We start from the raw sequence: 23,339 nt of genomic DNA, 5'->3' as shown, positions 1-23,339 counted from the left end.
AAGGCTTCTTCCTAAACTGGAAGCATATCTATACTTTTTCTCAGCTGCCTACACCAAGTAAGATGCTGCGATTGTGTGTGTGAGGGTGTATATATGGTAGGAGGGGTTCTTGTGGGGCAAGGGTTTGGATTTACTCATAGGATTATCAAGTCCCAGCACTGTTAATAAAAATTGTTGGTTTAAAAAATTTACTCAGAAGCCTGGGATATATAGAGTTGTTGAGCTGAAATCCTAAGCTATCATGTCATATTTACAAAATAATGTCAAGTGATAAAAAGAACAAAGAGCCCAGTGTGGTGGCTCACCCTATAATCCCAGCACTTTGGAAGAAGGCCAAGATAGGAGGATTGCATGAACCTGGGAGTTCAAGATGTGGCAATATCCTGTCTCTAAACAAAATACAAAAGGCAGGCAGACATGGCAATGCATGTCTGTAGTCAGTCCAGGCTCTTTGGGAGACTAGGGTGGGAAGATTGACTGAGTCCGGGAGGTCAAGGCTGCGGTGTGCTGTGATTGCGCCACTGGACTCTAACCTGGGTGACAAAGCAAGACCCTGTACTCCCCCAAAAAACAAACAACCCACAGAATTGCTCACATTGAATGCTCACGTATTAATTTTTAGCATTTCTTATCAATAAAGTATCTTTAATTAAGATATCCACATTGTAACTTTTATATGCACTAGGAAACCAAAAAATTAGCACAACTTTCTTTACTGCAGTGGTCTGAAACAACCTGCAGTATCTGCAAGGTATTCCTGTAGTGTTATCCATATTATTTTAATTTCCTGGGAGAGAATGATTTTCAAGTATTACTAGTGTGACATGAAAATAATAAAAACAGCTGATTTGGCCTAGCAGAAATGTGTATACTTACTTGTTCTTTTTTAAGTTTCCTTCTAAGATTCTCAGGAGATATTGGTACATCTCAACTTAACAGAAAGCAATACAACTGGTAATGACCATTAGATATGCAGCTAGCACGAATCTAGAAGGGTAACACTTTCAAACTATCAAAAATAGATCTGGTTCCTTTATCTACAGTCCAGTATTATTAACAAGCTAGGTAGAGAATACACAATTTTAACACAAAAATAACTAACCGTGATGAAGAAGCAAATACATTAAAAGCAAATGGGGCAATCAGAGAGAAAGCAGTACAAGAAATATTCAGAGATATTTCAGACAATGTAGAAGTACCCAGTACTACAGCCAAAGTGCTCATACTACATGGATGCTTGATTTTCTCCACAAAGTGTATGAACCTGTGGATCTATCCACACACTCAAGAGCATGGGTCCCAGAGATGCCCACTGTAAACAAACTCAATGAACTATAAGGATTCTACTCAAAAGGTCAATTTGTAAAATAAAATCATATCCAAGAAGCATTAATTTAACCAAACATTAATTTCCAAGTAAGACAGACATCTTATGAGAAAAAAACTAAAATACTACTTACCATGATGGTTCCTGGAGCTGACTCTGATGAACTCACAGGGCTTTGGTATGGGATCCTGTTATGCACAGAACTCTGGTCATAAGAGGAAGAAGTTGCTACTGGACTAGCAGAACTCAGTGATGAGCTGGTCAGACTGCAGGACGTAATGACAGAAGTTGTATATGTGGAGTTCTGTACTGCACTGGTCATTGGTAAAGATGTATTCAAAGGCTCACTGAAAAGAGTCAAAGATATTCAACATAATTTTGTTACTTTAAATAGCTTCATGAAAAAAATAAACAGCTTCAAGAGATGCAACTACTTCATCAATTTATTGTCCCAAATGAGACTCACCTAATTTACTGAGAGATAGGGGGACATCTTTAAGAATACTTAGGCTGGGCACGGTGGCTCACGCCTAGAATCTCAGCACTTTGGGAGGCCAAGGTGGGCAGATCCTGAGGTCAGGAGATTGAGACCATCCTTACCAACATTCTGAAACCCCATCTCTACTAAAAATACAAAAATTAGCAGAGCATGGTGGCGGGCACCTGTAATCCCAGCCACTCTGGAGGCTGAGGCAGAAGAATCACTTGAACCCGGGAGGCAGAGGTTCAGTGAACCAAGATCGCGCCGCTGCACTCCAGCCTGGCGACAGAGTGCGACTCCATCTCAAAAAAAAAAAAAAAAAAAGAATACTTAAGAAGGCTCTTTAAGGAATCCAGGTGTTTGAGACCATCTTTAAAAAGGGAACTTAAACAAGTATCAGGTTTTGCCTCTGGAATGTGGAAAAACTAAAATAACAACAAAGTCAGCCAGGCACGGTGGCTCATGTCTGTAGTCCCAGCACTTTGGAAGGCTGAGGCAGGCAGATTCATTGAGCTCCAGAGTTTGAGGCTGGTCAGGGCAACACAACGAAACCCCGTGTCTACAAAACATATTAAAAAATTAGCTGGGCGTGGTGGTGCACACCTGTAATCCAAGATACTCAGGAGTCTGAGGCAGGAGGATCACTTGAGCCTGGGAGGCAGAGGTTGCAGCGAGTCAAGCATGCCGCTTCACTCCAGCCTGGACAACAGAGCAAGACTCTATCTCAAAAAAAAAAAAAAAAAACCACACACACAAAAACTAAAATCTGAGATTTTGTATTTATAAAATATTCCACTGAAGAAAATTACTGCTGCAAAGATGTGGAGAAATTAGATCCCTCACAGACTACTGGTAGGAATGTAAAATGCTACAGCCACAGTGGAAACAGTATGGGAGTTTCCCAAATGGTTAAGTTACCATATGACCCAGCAATTCTACTCCTGGGATATACCTCCCGAAGAACAGAAAGCATGCAAAACTTGAAACCAAATGTCTACAGCAGCACGATTCACTATAGTCAAAAACAGCAAACAACCCAAACGTCTACCAACTAAGGAATGAATAAAATGTGGTGTATTAACACAATGAAATATTTGGCAATAAAAACGATACATTAAACATGAGTGTACCTTGAAAACTTATACTAAGTGAAAGACCAGACATAAACGGCCACATATTCCAAGATTCCAGTTATATGAAATGTCCAGGTAGGCAAATCCAGAGACAGATTATTGGTTGCTAAGGGGCAGGGCAATGAAGACATTGAGACTGTCTGCTACAGGTACGGGGTTTCTCCTGGAGATGATGGAAGGTCTGGATAAACACTGAGGATAGCTGCACAATCTATTACCACAGGATGTATTCTTTCCACCAGGTGATCTCTTAGGGTCTATTTTGCTTCATAACGAAGGACTAAATTCAGTACCTTAAAGACTTCGAATACAAGCTGATGGGAATCTGATTACTATTTTCACTGCTTGGAGCTGATCCAAATTCAGAGAGAGAAGGTTCTGACCCAAATTCCAGAGCCCCAAACTGCACATTTAATCCCGTGACATCTGCTGAACCAGGCATTTCCACTGCAGAAGCTGGGATCTGAAAAAGCAAAGCTGTCATGTCAGGAGCAGAGGTCACAGATTCCAGGTCACAAAGGCCTATAACAGAGCCAAACAAGCATTTAGGTTCCCAGGCAATACTGGCAGGACGGAGGAGTGAGAAACAAGGAGAAAAAAGGAATAAGACTTTTCTAAAAAGAGAAAGAAAAGAAACAAGCTAAGAAAAATTAAAGTTGGCTGGGTGTGGTGGCTCACGCCTGTAATCCCAGGACTTTGGGAGGCCAAGGTAGGAGGATCACTTGCACCCAGGAGTTCAAGACCAGCCTGGACAACACAGCGAGATCCTGTCTCATTAAAAAAAAAAAAAAAGGAGAAATTAAAAGTTAAACAGGAATAGTTGGCATTAATATCACCACCTGCATCTAAGAGCAATGGGGGGGTAGTTGTGATGGTGGTGAGGAGTGAACACTGAACTGACTACTCTATTTTCGGGGACTCACCAATGATGAAAGTATCACCTGGTCAAGGAACCATGCATCCTCCAACTATGGGATATGGCAAAACTCTCAAGAACAACAGTTCTCTGAGCCATATCTTCAAATCTATACTTGAAATAAGGATCTGTGGCTCTCAGCACAAACCCACTCCCTCTAATACTAGTCTGGTCACTCAGAAATGGCCATATCCCTTATTATGCAATCAATAAGCTATGCGCTTGAAAAACACTGTATCCCAGTTTCCAAAACTTAGTATCCCACTACTTGAGCTGAATGTAAAAATAATACCACCTTTAGGCCTGTGACTTCATGATGAAATGCCCACCTTAGAAGCTGGGGGTATCCGCCGCTTAGCAAGTTTGATGTGTTTGGGCTGTGGCTGGTGGGCAGACACAGAGATATTTTCAATGGTCATGCTGGGAAGCTGCAAAAGCTTGTTCACAGTGGAGGGACTATCTCCAGGTGTTGATTCTCGAAGTTTTGCCTGGGAAGGAAAGGACTCCAAACCAGGAGGAGGAACAGTGACTGCCTGGCTCTGGTGCTGTTGTCGCTGGCTCAGCTGGCTAAGAACTGGGGATGGCTCAGGTTGAGATTTGAAGTCTAAAAAAAGTAAGCAGCAATTAATGAGGCACAATGGCTTCAAACTCGCTCAATTGTTACTTATCATGAAGTGTTCCATTACCACCAATTTCTCCAAATCATTTCCAGCTGAATTTCTTAGGTTTTACACACACACTACGTGTAACACCTCATTTATGATAAATGGGAAAAGTTCCCAAATGGGTACACACCTTGTTTCCTATCCAGAGAGATCTGGTATATGTTTAAGCATAGGGGATGATGAACTCGTGAGAACAATATTGTGGTGCTATACACACCTGACCATTAGCTAACAGAGAATCATACTTTTATTATTTTATGGATTTTCTACATAACTGTTAAAAATTTGAGGCCAGGCGTGGTGGCTCAAGCCTGTAATCCCAGCACTTTGGGAGGCCGAGATGGGCGGATCACAAGGTCAGGAGATCGAGACCATCCTGGCTAACATGGTGAAACCCCATCTCTACTAAAAAAAATAACAAAAAACTAGGCGGGCGAGGTGGCGGGCGCCTGTAGTCCCAGCTACTCCGGAGGCTGAGGTAGGAGAATGGCGTAAACCCGGCAGGCAGAGCTTGCAGTGAGCTGAGATCTGGCCACTGCACTCCAGCCTGGGCAACAGAGCGAGACTCAGTCTCAAAAAAAAAAAAAAAAAAAAAAAAAAAAAAAAAAAAAAAAATTTGAGCCAGGAACAGTCGCTCATACCTGTAATGCCAGCACTTTGGGAGGCTGAGGTGGAAGGATTGCTTTAGCCCAGGGGTACAAAGCTGCAGTGAGCTATGACTGTACCACTGCATTCCAGTCTGGGTGACAAAACAAGACCCTGTCTCATTCAAAAATTAAAAAAAAAAAAAATTATTAAGTTTTTGGACTAATTGATGTATAATATATACACAATGTCACAAAATCCAAAAGATGGCCGGGAGCGGTGGCTCACGCCTGTAATCTCAACACTTTGGGAGGCCAAGGCAGGCGGATCATGAGGTCAGGAGATCAAGACCATCCTGGCTAACATGGTGAAATCCGTCTCTACTAAAAATACAAAAAAATTAGCCAGGCGTGGTGGTGGGCACCTGTAGTCCCAGCTACTCGGGAGGCTGAGGCAGGAGAATGGCGTGAACCCGGCAGGCAGAGCTTACAGTGAGCTGAGATCGTGCCACTGCACTCCAGCCTGGGCAAAAGAGCGAGATTCTGTCTCAAAAAACAAACAAACAAAAAATCCAAAAGATACAAGAATATGTATGATGAATATTAAGTTTCTTTTCCACACTACCCTCCCATACTTGCTCCACAAAAGCAAACACTATACCCGGTTTTCCTGAATGTCTCTTTCAGAGATACTATATCACTATATATAGACAGACAGACAGACATATATATACACACACTATATATCTTGCTGTCTCACAAATCATTTCATTTCCATTGAGTGTTTCACATTAATGTGTAAAGAGCTACTTCATACTCATTTTGATGACTACACAGAAATCTAGTATATATAGGTATCATTTCATAAAACCAGTACTGTATCAATAGACTTTTAGGTCAAATCTTTTGCTATTAAAAGCAATGCACTAATGAATATATTTGTATGTAAGATGTTTTGTTTAAGTACAAATATACCTGTAGGATCAACTGCTAGGATAAAGTTGCTCCTTCACAGGGTATATTTTGAATTTTGATAAATATTATAAAATTACTGTCCACAGATAGGACACATCCTTTTTTAACACACTCTAATACCAAAAACACTTTTGAATGTCCTGGTTCAACTGGTGGAAAATGGTGTTAAAAAATACAAACTAAAGTGATATAAGTGTGCTTACCATCATTTCATATACTTGTGTTCTTTAGACTGTGTTCTTACCTCTTTTGCCAGTTTTTTAACCTGTTTGTTGTTCTGCTTTATTTTTAGTTACTCTTTATATATTAAGGGAATTCACTATTTTTGTCTTATGATACAAATTTTGAGTATTTTTTTCATTGTCTGCCTTCTAATTTGGTGTTTTCTGCCACATCTAGAAAGGTCTCCCTCACACAGAACAACAAAAAAATTATCCTGTGTTTTCTCTATTATAGTTCTAGATTCACTACTTATGTTTAACTATTGTGACCCATTGGCATTTTGGTATAGAGATCCAACTTCATATTTCAATTAGATATCCAGTTTTAATAAACTGTTTTTTCACTACTGATTTGAAAAGCCAGTTCTACCATATGGGACACAGGTTGGTCATCTTTTTCTCTATGGGGCCAGAGTACAACAACCTAATATTTTAGCCTTTGCGTCTCATCACGTTGCCCAGGCTGGTCTCGAACTCCTGGACTCAAGCAATCCTTCTTCTTCTGCCTCCCCAAGTGCTGGGATTACATGAGCCACCATGCCCAGCTGGCTGAGTGTGAATAGAATTTAATTTAAAAAAACAGATGACAGATCTGGTTTAGATGCACCTATTTTTGAACTTGGTATTACAGGCATGCACCAAACCTATAGGTTTTATAAAGAATATGGGAATACCATGGTTCTATCTAAAAAAGCCTTATCACTCACTAGTTATGTGTGCAGAAAAAGTTAATATAGGGACCTACAATTGCTCTCAAAAAGGCCTGCTTGATGACTGGACCTTGGCTAGTGTCTGAGAATTTGAACTGCTGGTATGTACTTGGCAAAGGGTGCCAACACACCAACCTATTAGAGTGGCTCACTGTGCTAAGAATGTCTGTATAAACAATGTGGTTTATGCTCAACATCTGCTTTCCTTCTAGGAATCTGTAATTTTGCTACATGTTATAGCAGAAAATGTAGGCACAGGGTACCTACATTTCTTGTCCCAACAAAAACTTTAGGCACTGAGTCTCTAATGATTTCCCTTGGTAGACATCACTTCAAACTCGGGAGTGGTCTCAGGTACTTCCAACACAGTAAGTCATTTCACAGAACAGAGAAATATGCTTCCCTGTCTCGCTATATGCCCTAACCATAAACCAGCCCACATGGTCAGCTCCATAATTAACAAAATCCCCTGCTATTCCTTAATACAGTGTGGCATGTGAGTGCTGGTGGGGAATGGTGGCTTAATGTCACAATTTCTGTGGGAATTTAGTTTAGAAAACATCCTGTCTATACATGGGGCCTCTACAATACAAACCACAGAATGTAAAGCTTGATGAAATCATAGTTGATACTTCGAAATGTTAGAATGAGAAAGCGAGAGTGTGAGTTAAAATACTGTCCAGGCTGGGCGTGGTGGTTCACACCTGCAATCTCAGCACTTTTGGAGGCCGAGGTGGGCGGATCGTCTGAGTCCAGGAGTTCCAGACCAGCCTGGGCAACGTGGCAAAATCCTGTCACATAAAAAAATACCAAAAAAACAGCCAGGAGTGGTGGCATGTGCCTGTAGTCCCAGCTACTAGAGAGGCTGAAGTGGGAGGATCGACTGAGCCTGGGAGGTCAAGATGGCAGTGACGCATTACTGCACCACTGTACACTCCAGCCTGTGCAACAGAGCAAGATCCTGACTCAAAAAAATAATAATAAAATAAAATAATAGAGTAAAAATATTGCTAGGCTGGATACAGTGGTGCACATCTGTAATCCCAGCTACTCAGGAGGCTGAGATGAAAAGACTGCTTGAGGCCAGGAGGTGGAGATTAGCCTGGGCAGCACAGGAAGACCCATCTCAAAAAAAAAAAAAAAAAAAAAAGTCTTAAAATAAGTTTTCCACATTCTATCACCATCCTATTCTAATACAGCTCAGAAAATTCTGTCTGTGCATTTACACAAAGTGTTAGATGCTCATATGCTTTTACCATACTCTTCAAGGCATGTACTACCACCACCACTACTACTAACAATGAAACTATCGGCCGGGCACGGTGGCTCAAGCCTGTAATCCCAGCACTTTGGGAGGCCGAGACGGGCGGATCACGAGGTCAGGAGATCGAGACCATCCTGGCTAACACGGTGAAACCCGGTCTCTACTAAAAAATACAAAAAACTAGCCGGGTGAGGTGGCGGGTGCCTGTGGTCCCAGCTACTCGGGAGGCTGAGGCAGGAGAATGGCGTAAACCCGGAAGGCGGAGCTTGCAGTGAGCTGAGATCCGGCCACTGCACTCCAGCCTGGGTGACAGAGCGAGACTCCGTCTCAAAAAAAAAAAAAGAAACTATCAAGAACAACAAAAACAAATAAATGCAGGTATTGTACAACAAAGGAAGACTGATTTAACTGAGAAACTCCAAGAGTTCTACTAAAAAGAAACATCTCTGGACAAATTCCACATTAGTGTTCACAAGTCAACACACTCTACCAAAGTTTGAAAACATCCTCAGTAGGGGCAAACTCACAAACAACGTATACCTACCAAAATGACTGAGGACTGAGGACTGGGATGTTGGGGGCTTGAGGTCCCAAGAAGTAGTAGTTGTAGGGTGACTTGTACTATTCTGCTGTGTACTTGGGGTGGTGGTAAACTGGCCCAAACTCGGAGCTTTCAACGGGTCCAAAATCTGGGAGCTGGTGATGGTTGCCATTTTTGGTGGTGCAAGCTCTCCAAATCCTGAGCCAAGGACGGATGACTTTAAAAGGGGGATAAAAGAACAAATCCTCAGCAATACAGAATTTCTACCCAAGGCTTTAAAACACATCAAGTATTTTCACAAGTATGTTAAAACCTGTAATCTAAAACATATGAATTACTAAAATATAACTTAGAAAATACTACATGAAAATATTACTATGCAATAAAAATTGACTAAATAAATATAGCTATCCTTTTTTTTTTTTTTTTTTTTTTTTTTTTGAGGCGGAGTCTCGCTCTGTCGCCCGGTCTGGAGTGCAGTGGCTGGATCTCAGCTCACTGCAAGCTCCGCCTCCCAGGTTTACACCATTCTCCTGCCTCAGCCTCCCGAGTAGCTGGGACTACAGGCACCTGCCACCTCGCCCGGCTAGTTTTTTTTTGTATTTTTAGTAGAGACGGGGTTTCACCGTGTTAGCCAGGATGGTCTCGATCTCCTGACCTCGTGATCCGCCCGTCTCGGCCTCCCAAAGTGCTGGGATTACAGGCTTGAGCCACCGCGCCCGGCAGCTATCCTTATAAGAAGTTAAAAGGAAGGGAAATATTTGCCATGAATTTGAAGAAATCAATTTTTAAAAAAGTGATATTGGCCAGGCTCGGTGGCTCACGCCTGTAATCCCAACACTTTGGGAGGCCAAGACGGGCGGATCACAAGGTCAGGCAGATCACGAGGTCAGGAGATCGAGACCATTCTGGCTAACACAGTGAAACCCCATCTCTACTAAAAATACAAAACAATTAGCCGGGAGTGGTGGCAGGTGCTTGTAGTCCCAGCTACTCGGGAGGCTGAGGCAGGAGAATGGCGTGAACCTGGGAGGCGGAGCTTGCAGTGAGCAAAGATCATGCCACTGTACTCCAGCCTGGGCAACAGAGTGAGACTCTGTGTCAAAAAAATAAATAAAATAAAATAAAATAAAATAAAATAAAATAAAGTGATGTCACTGGTTCACAATTAAATATCACTATTTAAAAAAACTGAAGAGGAAATGCCATGAAATACATGACAAAGATATATTTGACCAACAAAAACACATTATTTTCCTAATCTGTGAACCACAGTCTTCATCTTTAATGATTACAAGATGTTCAGTCAAAGAAGAAATCAGTGTGAGATGACCCTGCAAGATCAAATACAGGTCAGGCTGGGCACGGTGGCTCACACCTGTAACCCCAGTACTTTAGGAAGCCGAGGTGGGTGGATCACCTGAGGTCAGGAGTTAGAGACCATCCTGGCCAACATGGTGAAACCCCGTCTCTACTAAAAATACAAAAATTAGCCAGGTATGGTGGCCCACGCCTGTAATCCCAGCTACTCGGGAGGCTGAGACAGGAGAATAGCTTGAACCCAGGAGGTGGGGGTTGCAGTGAGCCGAGATTGCGCCACTGCACTCCAGCCTGGGTGACAAAGTGAGACTCCGTCTCTCGTGTGTGTGCACGCATGCACGGTGACAAAGTGAGACTCCGTCTCTCGTGTGTGTGCACGCATGCACGCACACACACACACAAAATCAAATATAGGTCAAAGAACTGAACTTAAGGGTTAATATTCCAAAATGAGACACTGCAATACACAGGTATTTGAAGTTTAGCAAATACCATGGACGCTATTTTCATTTCAAGCTGTTTAGATGATTAACAACACCAAATATGCTCCATAAATAAGTACAAGGAAAACAATGTTACTCCTCCCCCATTTGTCCTGTCAGGTCGAGATCCAAAGAGGATGAAAGCCTACGACTATAAAAGACAATGGAAGATCAACTACATTTTTACATATCCAGATCATTCTGAAATGTAAGTTCTTCATCAAAAATAACATTTCTTTTCCTTTTTTTTTGAGATGGAGTCTCGCTCTGTCACCCAGGCTGGAGTGCAGTGGCATGATCTTGGCTCACTGCAAGCTCCGCCTCCTGGGTTCACTCCTTTCTCCTGCCTTAGACTCCCAAGCAGCTGGGACTACAGGCGCCCACCACCACGCCCGGCTAATTTTTTTTTTTTTTTTTTTTTTTTTGTATTTTGAGCAAAAATCCAGCTCAAGCCCACTGATTCAATGAAGGCTTCCGAGGTGATGACTCTCTTCATCCTGTTATCGTACATAATCCCTAACATGCATCAGCTAGTTTTATCAAATGCACTGTGTGCTTTACAACACAGTGAAATCACTGAATCAATGACTACTGCCGTGCCCTAGGTAATACATAGCATAGGCCTCTTAAGTCCACCTACACATTTAAATCAATGGAGAGACTTTTAAAATGTATACAATACACACATGTGCATACATGGACATACACACAAACACACACAGTGCCCAAATTCCAGTCCCAAAGATGAAGACACGTTTTGTTTTAGAGACTCGGGAAATACCATCCCCACTTCTGTTGCTGTTGTTACTTACTAGGTTCTCCAGGGATTTTACTTTACAATAATTATTATTTAGAGACAAGGTCTTGCTGTCAACCCAGGCTGGAGGGCCACAGAACAAACTCCTGGGCTCAAGTGATCCTCCCACGCCAGCCTCTCAAGTAGCTGGGACTACAGTAGCGAAGATTACAGGGCATGTGCCATGACACCCAACTTATTTTATTTTAGCAAGATGAGGTCTCGATATGGTCTCAAATTCCTGGCATCTCGCCATCTTCCTGCCTCAGCCTCCCAAAGGTCTGGGATTTACAGCGATGAGTCACCATGCCTGGCCTCCCCAGTGATTTTTGTTTTTTGTTTTTTTTTTTTTTGAGATAGAGTTTCTCTCTTGTCGCCCAGGCTGGAGTGCAATGGCGCAATGACAGCTCACTGCAACCTCCACCTCCCGTGTTCAAGTGATTCTCTTGCCTCAGCCTCCCGAGTAGCTGGGATTATAAGCGCCCACCACCAGGCCCGGCTAATTTTTGTACTTTTAGTAGAGATGGGGTTTTACCCCGTTGGCCAGGCTGGTCTCGAACTCCTGACCTCAGGTGATCCGCCCACCTCGGCCTCCCAAAGTGCTGGAATAATAGGTGTGAGCCACGGCGCCCAGCCCTCAGTGATTTTTAAAGTGCTGTAGGGTTGAGAACCACTGCTCTAATACAACGCCACACAAACAATTCTTACTCTGCCTTCTCATGTTGGTCATTCTCATGCTGGTCACTACATAAAGCAACATATCTGAAGATCGCTGTAAAAACTCAAGTCCTTCTTATCAATTCAGTGGACAGGCATAGATTTCAGCAAGTCAGGAAGGGCATTACATAATTATACCAGTAGTAGAGGGAAAGGCAGAGGAGGAAAAGACTCTGGTGCTTCAATTAAAAATCAGGGTTTTTATTAGGCCTTCCCAAAATAGAGAAACCTTGGGCTGTCCTACTTCAAGCACTGATACCACCTCATATGCCAAAGATACTAAAAACACCAAGTCCCCAGGCCCAACACATGATATGGCTACACAGGGTAGAAAATACTAATGAAAAGTTTAAATATTCAATTCTCAATTTTATCAGGGTAAAACAAATGATTTGACTCGGGAGAAAATTGTTTCTCAGCAACAAATTTCAGGAAAAACACAGCAACAAACTGAAATAATTATCCCTAGTAAGAGCTGTAGTTCTGCGTCCATAGAACTTTCCAGCTTCCCCTTGCCAGCTCAGAACTTCCTGCAGTTGGGTAGGAACTTCGGTTCACCATTCTAAAGCAACATTCTTGTATAAGCTATGATCTAAGCTTGTACTTTCATGAGCCTATCTTCACAGCCTTCACTAACAGTTCCTGAAGTTCTTTCTGGATGGGAGCTTAACTCACATTGGAAGTCAGAGTCATACAGCACTAAATGACACTGTTTCGATAAAAACACATCCAAACTATAAGGGCCTCTGTTAATCTTTTGGCATTTTAAGAAAATGTAGCTTATTTTATGGTCTTAGGGGAAAAAAAAGCAAAAAATACAAGCACCTAGGCAGACTTAGAACTATTTGTACATGATTTTACAGCAAGTCAATTCTGATAAACTTTTGCATTTAAGTAAATTGGAAAATAAGTGAGAAACTGAATATACTAACTATAGAGACAGAATATGAAACAAAATCCAAAGAAAACATTATTCAGAAGAAAGGGGTGCTTTCAATCTCAAGAGTGATCATCAGTTGAAAGAATTGGACAAACCATAAAAAATTTTTTATCTTTGTCCAGGAAACTCAGGTAGTTACATTCCACATGGAATCATCAGCTATGTGCTTGGAAATTACCACATCATTGTTTTCTGGACTGAGATCTACTGTAGAATTTTCTGATGTTTTGTTTTAGAGATAGGGTCTCGCTCTGTCACCCAGTCTGGAGTTCAGTGGCATGATCATGGCTCACTGCAACCTCAAACTCCTGGGCTCAAGTGATCCTCCAACCTCAGCCTCCCAAGTAACTGAGACTACAGGCACACAACACCACACTCAGCTAATTTTTGTTAGTTTGCTTTTTATGTAGAGACAGAGTTTTGCTTTGTTGCCCAGGCTGGTTTCGAACTCCTGGGTTCAAGTAATCCTCATGCCTCAGCCTCCGAAAGTGCTGGGATTACAGGCATGAGCCATCATGCCTGGCCTTACTGTAGATATTCTTATATTTAGAAAGTAATTATAAGGCATGTATCACATTCTAGAATACATTTGCTAATGGGTATATTTCTTAAAATCCCATACTGAAATAAAAGTGAGTTACCAGGCTCTGAGGAGAATACGAGTTGACAGCAGTGGAGCTGCCAGTCCCTGGTGCCATCTGATTGTTGTGCTGCGAATTTGTGAAGACAAGGGCTTGGCCAAAGCCCTGCTGTTGGGAAGTTTCAAAGGAGTTGGCTTCTGAGGCTTGACTGTGAGGAACAGGCTTCTGGAGCAAGGTTACCAGATCAATGCTAAGCAGACAAAAAACAATGAGGAATTAGTCATAAGCAAGTCTTACCAACAAATGAATCTTAGAAGTCAATCAATATTAGTGAATTTACATTAAAAATCAAATGAGGAGAACCTTTGGAAAATGGGGTTTAAGGGGGCAAAAGGAGGGCATCATCCACACAAAAAAGCATACAAAGCCACAGAGACTGAAGCAGGGCTTCGCAGAAAAGAGAATCAAAAGGTGTATTGAGAAATTTTCACAGTAATGACTAACACATTATAAACTGATTTGAAAACCTGGAGCAATAAAGTAAAATTAATCAATTTTCTCAAGTTTGGTTCATTTTACCTAGAATATTTTATCAATTTATTACCTAAAACCAGAGTTCCTAATAAATCCATATGTTTAGGGAATGAAGACCTCACCTGCAGTAGACAATTCAGTAAGTTTCACTTTTTTTTTTTCCTGAGACAGGGTTTCACTCTATTACCAAGGCTGAAGTGCAGTAGTGTGACCCTGGCTCACTGCAACCACTGCCTCCCGGGTTCAAGCGATTCTCGTGCCTCCCCGCCTCCCGAGTAGCTGGGATTACAAGTGTGCGCCACCACGCCCGGCTAGTTTTTGTATTTTTAGTAGAGACAGGGTTTCACCATGTTGGCCAGGCTGGTCTCAAACTCCCAATCTCAAGTGAGTCGCCTGCCTTGGCCTCTCAAAGAGCTGGGATTACGGGCGTGAGCCACCCTACCTGGCCAAGTTTCACATTTATCTTAAATTTTTACATTCTATCCCATAATACATTTAAGTGTGTGTATACACACATACACACGCCCATATAATTTTATTTTTAAAATATTCAGGAATAAAGGCACAGTATAGTAACAAATATACTGTTAACCAGAACTCTTAAAACACCCCTAGAAAGACAGATATTCCAATTTGGACTACCTGACAAGAATGAGCTACAAATTCCTGTACCAACTCTTTTCTAAATTTACCTAGTGTAGTAGGACCTGCCAGATGCGCCAGATTACCTAACCCGGTAATGAATGCTATTCAATCCTTTCAAAGGCCAGTTCCCATCAGTTCTCCTAACTGACATTCTCACCATGTCAATGAGACAGGCAGATTCTGGGACAATTCAAGACTCATTCCTGACACAGGGCAAAGTTCCTAGCCCTGAGTTCCTCTCCCTTATAGACTATAGCCAAGTTGAATTTCTTTTTTTTTTTTTTTTTTTTTTTTGAGACGGAGTCTCACGCCGGCCGTCACCCAGGCTGGAGTGCTGTGGCCAGATCTCAGCTCACTGCAAGCTCCGCCTCCCGGGTTCACGCCATTCTCCTGCCTCAGTCTCCCGAGTAGCTGGGACTACAGGTGCCGCCACCTCGCCCGGCTAGTTTTTTGTAGTTTTTAGTAGAGACGGGGTTTCACCATGTTAGCCAGGATGGTCTTGATCTCCTGACCTCGCGATCCGCCCGTCTCGGCCTCCCAAAGTGCTAGGATTACAGGCTTGAGCCACCGCGCCCAGCAGCCAAGTTGAATTTCATGACAATGATCCCAGTACATTCACTGAATCATAAATACAATAGAGAAGGTATGTGCATTTAACAAGAAACTCTGAACATTCTCAAAACAATATACTATAAGACATAATCGTTAATCATTTTTATTTCCCTACAGTGAAATCTCATCACCATCTCATTTAGCATGAGATTGATCCTGTTAGGTTCAAAACTGTCTTCATTTCTAAGGTATCATATGTATCCAGTCTTTTATCTTTCCAGATCACTACACTTTGAAACCACTTTCAAAGGTGTTTAGAGTTAGTGTGAAAACTAGAACGTAAATAAATGCTCTTGGCCGGGCGCGGTGGCTCAAGCCTGTAATCCCAGCACTTTGGGAGGCCGAGACGGGCGGATCACGAGGTCAGGAGATCGAGACCATCCTGGCTAACACGGTGAAACCCCGTCTCTACTAAAAATACAAAAAAACTAGCCGGGCGAGGTGGCGGGCGCCTGTAGTCCCAGCTATTCCGGAGGCTGAGGCAGGAGAATGGCGTAAACTCGCGGGCAGAGCTTGCAGTGAGCTGAGATCCGGCCACTGCACTCCAGCCCAGGCGACAGAGCAAGACTCCGTCTCAAAAAATAAAAATAAAAAAAATAAAAAATAAAAAATAAAAAAATAAATAAATGCTCTTCAGTCATTTGGTTCAGTGCACATTCTAAGAATGTTGTTGTTACCCCATAAATTCCTTCCTTTTCTGTAATCTAGTAGAGTAAAACTAGTAGAACTCAAATAGAATAAGAGATCTGTATTAGTTGCAGAAGATCTAAATAAATGGTGCATGAAGAAATCAAAGGATACAATGTATTAAGTTCATTCTGTCAAAAAAAAAAAAAAATAGGTCTACAAAAGTGAAAATAGCAACCATTTAAAAAGTTTAGGCCGGGCAGGCTGGCTCACGCCTGTAATCCCAGCATTTTAGGAGACCGAGGCAGGCAGATCACGAGGTCAGGAGTTTGAGACCAGCCTGGCCAATATGGTGAAACCCCATCTCTACTAAAAATACAAAAATTAACCTGGCGTGGTGGCAGGCACCTGTAAGTCCCAGCTACTTGGGAGGTTGAGGCAGAAGAATCACTTGAACCCAGAAGGTGGAGGGTGCAGTGAGCCGAGATCACGTCACTGCACTCCAGCCTAGGCGACAGAGTGAGACCGTCTCAAAAAAAAAAAAAAAAAAAAAAAACAAAGCCGGACATGGTGGCTCACACCTGTAATCCCAGCACTTTGGGAGCCCAAGGTGGGTGGATCACCTGAGGTTGGGAGTTCGAGACAAGACTAACCAACATGGAGAAACTCTGTCCCTACTAAAAATACAAAATTAGCCGGGTGTGGTACCGCATGCCTATAATCCCAGCTACTTGGGAGGCTGAGGCAGAAGAATCACTTGAACCCAGGAGGTGGAGGTTGCGATGAGCCGAGATCACACCATTGCACTCCAGCCTGGGCAAGAAGAGCGAAATTAACGTCTCAAAAAAGAAAAAAAAAAAAAGTTTAACATGATGTCTGCAACAACTGCTAAAAAATCACAAAAATGATTACTATTTGAATTCATCAGTGGATACATCATCATCAGTGGATACATCAATTAGGAAATGATTGAAACTCTGTCAGATCACCAAGTAGTGGTCAAATAAAGGTTAGCCTTGGATACAAAGGGAAAAAACAGAAAGAGACCCAAAAATAAAAATTCTTTTCCTGAGGCAAAAGATTTCCGTAATGCTTTGAATAACAAATATAAGATGGCAAAAAGTATTTACCTTTGCCCAGGTGAGATGTGATTCTCTGCTGGAACAGATGAGGCAGTGAAGACCTTTGTTTCAGAAAGCTGTATTGAAAGTTGAAAAATTTAATCTTATTCTATATACTATTAAACCCAAAACACAGACTTCCTGATCATTTGTAGCCATCAGTAGTCTCTTACACTTCATGTAACAGCTATTCTAAAGAAAATGAAACATACAAGTGACAAGTAATTTTCAAGTGAATGCAAAATTTTTTTTTTTTTTTTTTTTGAGACAGGGTCTGGCACTCTTGCCCAGGAAGGAGTGCCGTGACGTGATCTCGGCTCACTGCAATCTGTGCCTCCTAGGTTCAAGCAATCTTCTCACCTCAGCCTCCTGAGTAGCTGGGCCTCCGGGCATGCACCAGCATGCACCACCACACTGGGCTAATGTTTGTATTTTTAGTAGGGACAGGGTTTTGCCATGTTGCCCAGGATAATTTCTAATTCCTAGCCTCAAGTGATGCACCCACTTGGCCTCCCGAAGTGTTGGGATTACAAGTGTAAGCCATGGCGCCCAGCTGCAAGTGAAGGTAATTTTAGATTGAAAAGCCTACAAGAATGATTTCAAGTCAGGAAAATGAGATTAATGGTAAACAACACAGTAAAGCACTCAAACCAGGGCTCAACCGCAGACTCATTTCTCTATTTGTCATTACACAAAATGAGAATACCAATAAACCCATCAACAAAGCTACCAAAAATGCCAAAAACTTGAGAAGGTGGCCAGGAATAGTGGCTCACACCTGAAAGCCCAACACTCTGGGTGGCCGAGGCAAGATGACTGCTTGAGGCCAGGAGTAAGACTTCATCTGTAGGGGAAAAAAAAAAAAAAAAAAAAATTGGCTGGTCATGGTGGTGTGCACCTGTCCCAGCTACATGGGAGGCTGAGGCCGGAGAATCACTTCAGTCCAGAGGTTGAGGATGCAGTCAGCCATCATCACACCACTGCACTCCACCCTGGGGGATAAAGTGAGATCCTGCCTCAAAAGTCATTAAGAAGTTTGAAAAGGTGAAATAATCGATGTTTTCTCCCCCCAAAGACAGATGTCTTTAGTATTTAATTGATGAGTAATTTTACATTTCATTTTTATTAAACCAAAGGTTTCTATTATTTTTAAAAACTTAATTTTATCACATTCTAACACATCCAATAAACCACAAATATTCAAACCGAATAACTGGCATACGTAGGCTCCCATGACACCATCACCACAATTAGGACAGTGAACATATTCTTTACTCCCCCACAATTTCCACCTGTCCCTGTGGAATCGCTCATTCCCACCACTTGTCTGCATCCCCAGACAACCACTCACATGCTTTCTGACACTACAGATTAGGCTGCATTTTCTAGAATTTTAAATGAAATCATAAAAGTATCCAAATCTTTATTCCTGGCTTCTTTCACTCAGCATAATTAGTTTGAGATACATGCACATTTTTTTTTCATTTTTTATTATACTTTAAGTTCTAGGGTACATGTGCACAATGTGCAGGTTTATTACATATGTATACATGTGCCATGCTGGTGTGCTGCACCCATTAACTCGTCATTTACATTAGGTAGATCTCCAAATGCTATCCCTCCCCCATCCCTCCACCCTACAACAGGCCCCACTGTGTGATGTTCCCCTTCCTGTGTCCAAGTGTTCTCATTGTTCAATTCCAAACTATGAGTGAGAATATGCGGTGTTTGGTTTTCTGTTCTTGCGATAGTTTGCTGAGAATGATGGTTGGCAGCTGCATCCATGTCCCTACAAAGAATATGAACTCATCCTTTGTTAAGGCTGCACAGTGTTCCATGGTGTACATGTGCCACATTTTCTTAATCCAGTCTGTCACTGATGGACATTTCAGTTGGTTCCAAGTCTTTGCTATTGTGAATAGTGCCACAATAAACATACGTGCATGCACATTGTTTTAACTCACTTTTAGGGCATTCAGGATAAATTTTTTGAAACCTCAACTGACGTTAATAAAAGATAAGTGTTCTTTTTATGTTTTCAATGTGGGGACTCGGCTTTGAAAGCCTGGAAAACGCTGATCTAATGAGGTAACATAGAAAACATAAAAATGCTACTCAAAAGATTCCCGTAATTCTTATCAACTCTAAATGTCTCAGAAACAGTTTAAAACCAGATTTCCTGCCTGAGACAGTATGTGTAAGCAGGAGGTAAAGCAGACAGTAGGTGTTCATTTTCTTCAACAATATAAAAGTGCTAAATTGTTTACTGTTTCAACAAGTCAATAAGAAGGGCCTAAGTTGCATCCTATTCCAAGACAGGGTGTGTGGGAAGGGTTTTTTTTTTTTTTCCTTCTTTTCTTTTCTGGGAGACAGACCTCACTCTGTCACCTAGGCAAGAATGCAGTGACATCATCACTGAGGCTCACTGCAGCTACAAACTCAACCTCCCAGGCTCAAGCATTCCTCCCACCTCCACCTCCCAAGTAACTGGGACTACAGCACCTGCCATCACACACAGCTATTTTAAAAATTTTTTGTAGAGACAAGGCCTCTCTGTGTTGCCCAGGCAGATCTTGATCTCCTGGGCTCAAGCAATCCTCCTGCCTCAGCCTCCCAAAGTGCTAGGATTACAAGCATGAGCCAATGTGCCTGCCCCAAGGTAGCATATTTTCATATTTCCAGTGAATCCATTTTTACTTGAAAGAAACTTACAAATTAAATCAATTTAAGGAAAAGAAATGTGAGGGAAATGAGAACTACTATGAACACTGACATATCTAAACATGTCAATAAAACCCTGAATGGTTCCCTTCTTTTTGTTTTTGAGATGGCGTTTCGCTCTTGCTGCCCGGGATGGAGTGCAATGGCGTGATCTCAGCTCACCACAACCTCTACCTCCTGGGTTCAAGCAATTCTCCTGCCTCAGCATCCCAAGTAGCTGGGATTACAGGCATGCACCACCATACCCAGCTAATTTTGTATTTTTAGTGGAGGCAGAATTTCACCATATTGGCCAGGCTGGTCTCGAACTCCTGACTTCAGGTGATCCACCCGCCTCAGCCTCCCAAAGTGCTGGGACTACAGGCATGAGTCGCCATGCCCAGCCTTTTTATTTTTTATTTTTATTTTTTTTTGAGACGGAGTTTCGCTCCTGTTGCCCAGGCTGGAGTGCAATGGCGTGATCTCGGCTCACTGCAAGTGTCTCCTGGGTTCAACCGGTTTTCCTGCCTCATTCTCCCAAATAACTGGGATTACAGGCACCCACCATCACACCCGGCTAATTTTGTATTTTTAGTAGAGACAGGGTTTCACCATGTTGGCCAGGCTGGTCTTGAACTCCTGACCTCAGGTGATCCGCCCACTGCGGCCTCCCAAAGTGCTGGAATTACAGGCGTGAGCCACTGTGTCCGGCCTTTTTTTTTTTTTTTTTTTAAAGGAAGGGCCAGGCACGATGGCATGCACCTACAATCTCAACTACTTGGAGGCTGAGGCAAAAGGATCCCTTGAACACAGGAGTTTGGGGACGGAGTGAGCTGGGCAACAGTGCAAGACCTAGTCTCTAAAATTAAAAAAAGGCTGGGCGCAGTAGCTCATGCCTATAATTCCAGACCTTTGGGAAGCCGAGTCGGACGGTCACTTGAGGTTCGGAATTCAAGACCAGCCTGGTCAACATGGTGAAACCCTGTCTCTACTAAAAATACAAAAATTGGCCAGGCATGGTGGCACGCATCTATTAATTCCAGCTACTCGGGAGGCTGGGGTGGGAGAATCACTTGAACCCAGAGGTGGAGGTTGCAGTGAGCCAAGATCGTGCCACTGCACTCCAGCCTGCGCAACAGGGAGAGACTCCATCTCAAAAAATAAAAAATAGATTAATTAAATTTTTTAAAAAAGGAGGGAGGTGACTATTGTTCTAAAATCTAGAAGGAATCTAGGATTCACATTTTAGATTATTTCCCTACCAATCAGCATTACTTTGTATCACCTCAGAGAAATTAAAAATATTTTATGAATCCAAAGAAAAAATACCCAAATTCTATCTGTTAACTCTTTTCACGAATTACATATTTTGACACAGCAGAATGTTAATGTCTCTCTGGAGTACATGTATACTGCCTGATACCACATGTTCATCAAAAGACTTCATGTGACCCACAGAAAACTCCAATAATTTAGGCAGGACAGCTATTATGATATTCATTATACAGATGAAAAAGAGGAGGCTCGGACTGGAAAGACGCCTTGTTGAAGGTCAACAGCTAGAATTTACACAGAATTCTGTCTTCTGATCTCTTGCTGATTTTCTTTTCTTTTTTTTTTTGAGACGGAGTCTTGCTCTGTCGCCCGGGCTGGAGTGCAGTGGCCGGATCTCAGCTCACCGCAAGCTCCGCCTCCCGGGTTTACACCATTCTCCTGCCTCAGCCTCCCGAGTAGCTGGGACTACAGGCGCCCGCCACCTCGCCCGGCTAGTTTTTTGTATTTTTTTTAGTAGAGACGAGGTTTCACCGTGTTAGCCAGGATGGTCTCGATCTCCTGACCTCGAGATCCGCCCGCCTCGGCCTCCCAAAGTGCTGGGATTACAGGCTTGAGCCACCGCGCCCGGCCTTTGCTGATTTTCTAACATGCCTGCTGATCCTGACAGGCAACCAGATGTAAAGCTTTTAGCCCTGCAACCTTCTCCTACCCCACCTCGCAACAAAACCCTAGCAAAAATTCTATTAATATAAAACATTTATATGTGGGATGGTTCTGTTCAAAATAAGGTAAGGTGTCCAAAGACTGTTCACTTTGACTTCCCTTTAATACTAGTGCCCAACCCTCCACTGGTTTAAATAACCACTTATCAAGTCCAGCTGCTGATATTAAAGGTATCAAACATCATACCAGTATGATGCATAGCCAGGGATAGCTAGAGAGCCAGCTGGCATCATAACACTAAGGACTTTCAATTAGTATGTAGCAGCAGTGAAAATATCCCCCAAATCCTAACTAAATGAGCATGTCTACTCTCATCTTTGTCACACCCTACCGAGCTCACTCCTCACAAGGCAGATTTAATCCTGCTTAAAAAAAGGAAGCAAAAGTGCAAAGTCAAAAAAAAAAAAAATGCTTGTCCAAAAATTGCTTAATTTTGGCCAGGCATGGTGGCTTACACCTGTAATCCTAGCACTTTGGGAAGCCAAGGCAAGAGAACTGCTTGAGCCTGGGGGGTTGAGGCTGCAGTGAGCTATGATGGCACCACCGGACTCCAGCCCGAGCGACAGAGCAAGAAAAAGGCTCTGTTTCAAAAACAACAAAAAAATTAAAATATTTATTTTTTACAAGATAAAATGAACCTATCTATGGTAGTGGGTTGTTCAAACACCACTTAAAACACAAATAATACTGTATGTGAAGGAGTAGTAAGACCCAAGGAACAATGCCCTGCCTAAGGTCATTAAACAAGTCAAGTAGAAATCATGTTTCTTGTTTCTCATTCCAAGCAGGTCCTGTTAGCATAAATGGAAACATATATGGAGACAGAGAAAAAGATAGAATCTCAAAGTCTGGGTCACTGTAAACAGTTTTGAGGATCTGTATTTGTAACCCATTTATTCTTTCCCACTCAATGTCTGCTCAAACTCTGTGTCAGGCAGACACCAAACTCAAGAGTTCTAGAACTCGACAGTCAAACAGAAAAGAGGTATAAAATATGGTATTGGGTTATTTATTCCTTTTTTCTCTTTATTATTTAACTTATTTTTTTTTTCCAAAAAAAATACTATGCTGAAAGCAGAACTTATAGACTGACAGTACCCAGAAGCTAGTGTAATATGCTCAAAAATACCTGTGGAATAAAGAATTTTTTTTTTTTTTTTTTAAAGGGTTCTTCTAGTCAAAAGGGGAAGAGGTTGGGCATGGAACCAGAGCAACCCTATTCAGGTTAATTTCAACTGTGACCCAAAATATAGACTCTCCTTTAATGAAAATATTCTAAAGAATAATAGTTCACAAATCTGGGCAACAGTGTCAGCTGGCTATCAGGTCAAACAAAACAGAGATAAGCTTAAAAAAAAAAATCAATCCTACTTAACACCTGGTAATTTTGTTTGTTTGCTTTAAGATGCATTCTTGCTCTGTCACCCAGGCTAGAGGGCAGTGGAACGA

The 23,339-nt window shown here is 42.2% G+C and overlaps 1 protein-coding gene and 1 non-coding gene across 2 annotated transcripts in view; both read right to left on the bottom strand.

Moving 5' to 3' along the window:
- Nucleotides 1-23,339, bottom strand: part of UBAP2 (ubiquitin associated protein 2) — a 136,985-nt gene that overhangs the window by 25,023 nt on the left and 88,623 nt on the right. The window contains exons 11-16 of the mRNA XM_010385759.2: nt 17,202-17,269; nt 13,714-13,903; nt 8,821-9,034; nt 4,187-4,461; nt 3,235-3,404; nt 1,461-1,674 (exon numbers count right to left, since the gene is read on the bottom strand). Coding sequence (XP_010384061.2) covers nt 1,461-1,674; nt 3,235-3,404; nt 4,187-4,461; nt 8,821-9,034; nt 13,714-13,903; nt 17,202-17,269 — 1,131 coding nt within the window. The remainder of the gene's footprint in view (nt 1-1,460; nt 1,675-3,234; nt 3,405-4,186; nt 4,462-8,820; nt 9,035-13,713; nt 13,904-17,201; nt 17,270-23,339) is intronic.
- Nucleotides 13,189-13,270, bottom strand: LOC115894097. Its single transcript, XR_004054142.1, has one exon. It is a non-coding gene; the product is annotated as a small nucleolar RNA SNORD121A (small nucleolar RNA).

Source organism: Rhinopithecus roxellana, chromosome 16 (assembly GCF_007565055.1).
Source record: "Rhinopithecus roxellana isolate Shanxi Qingling chromosome 16, ASM756505v1, whole genome shotgun sequence".
Taxonomy (NCBI): Eukaryota; Metazoa; Chordata; class Mammalia; order Primates; family Cercopithecidae; genus Rhinopithecus; species Rhinopithecus roxellana.
The sequence above is the reverse complement of the archived record's forward strand: the minus strand, read 5'-3'. Positions and strand labels throughout refer to the sequence as shown.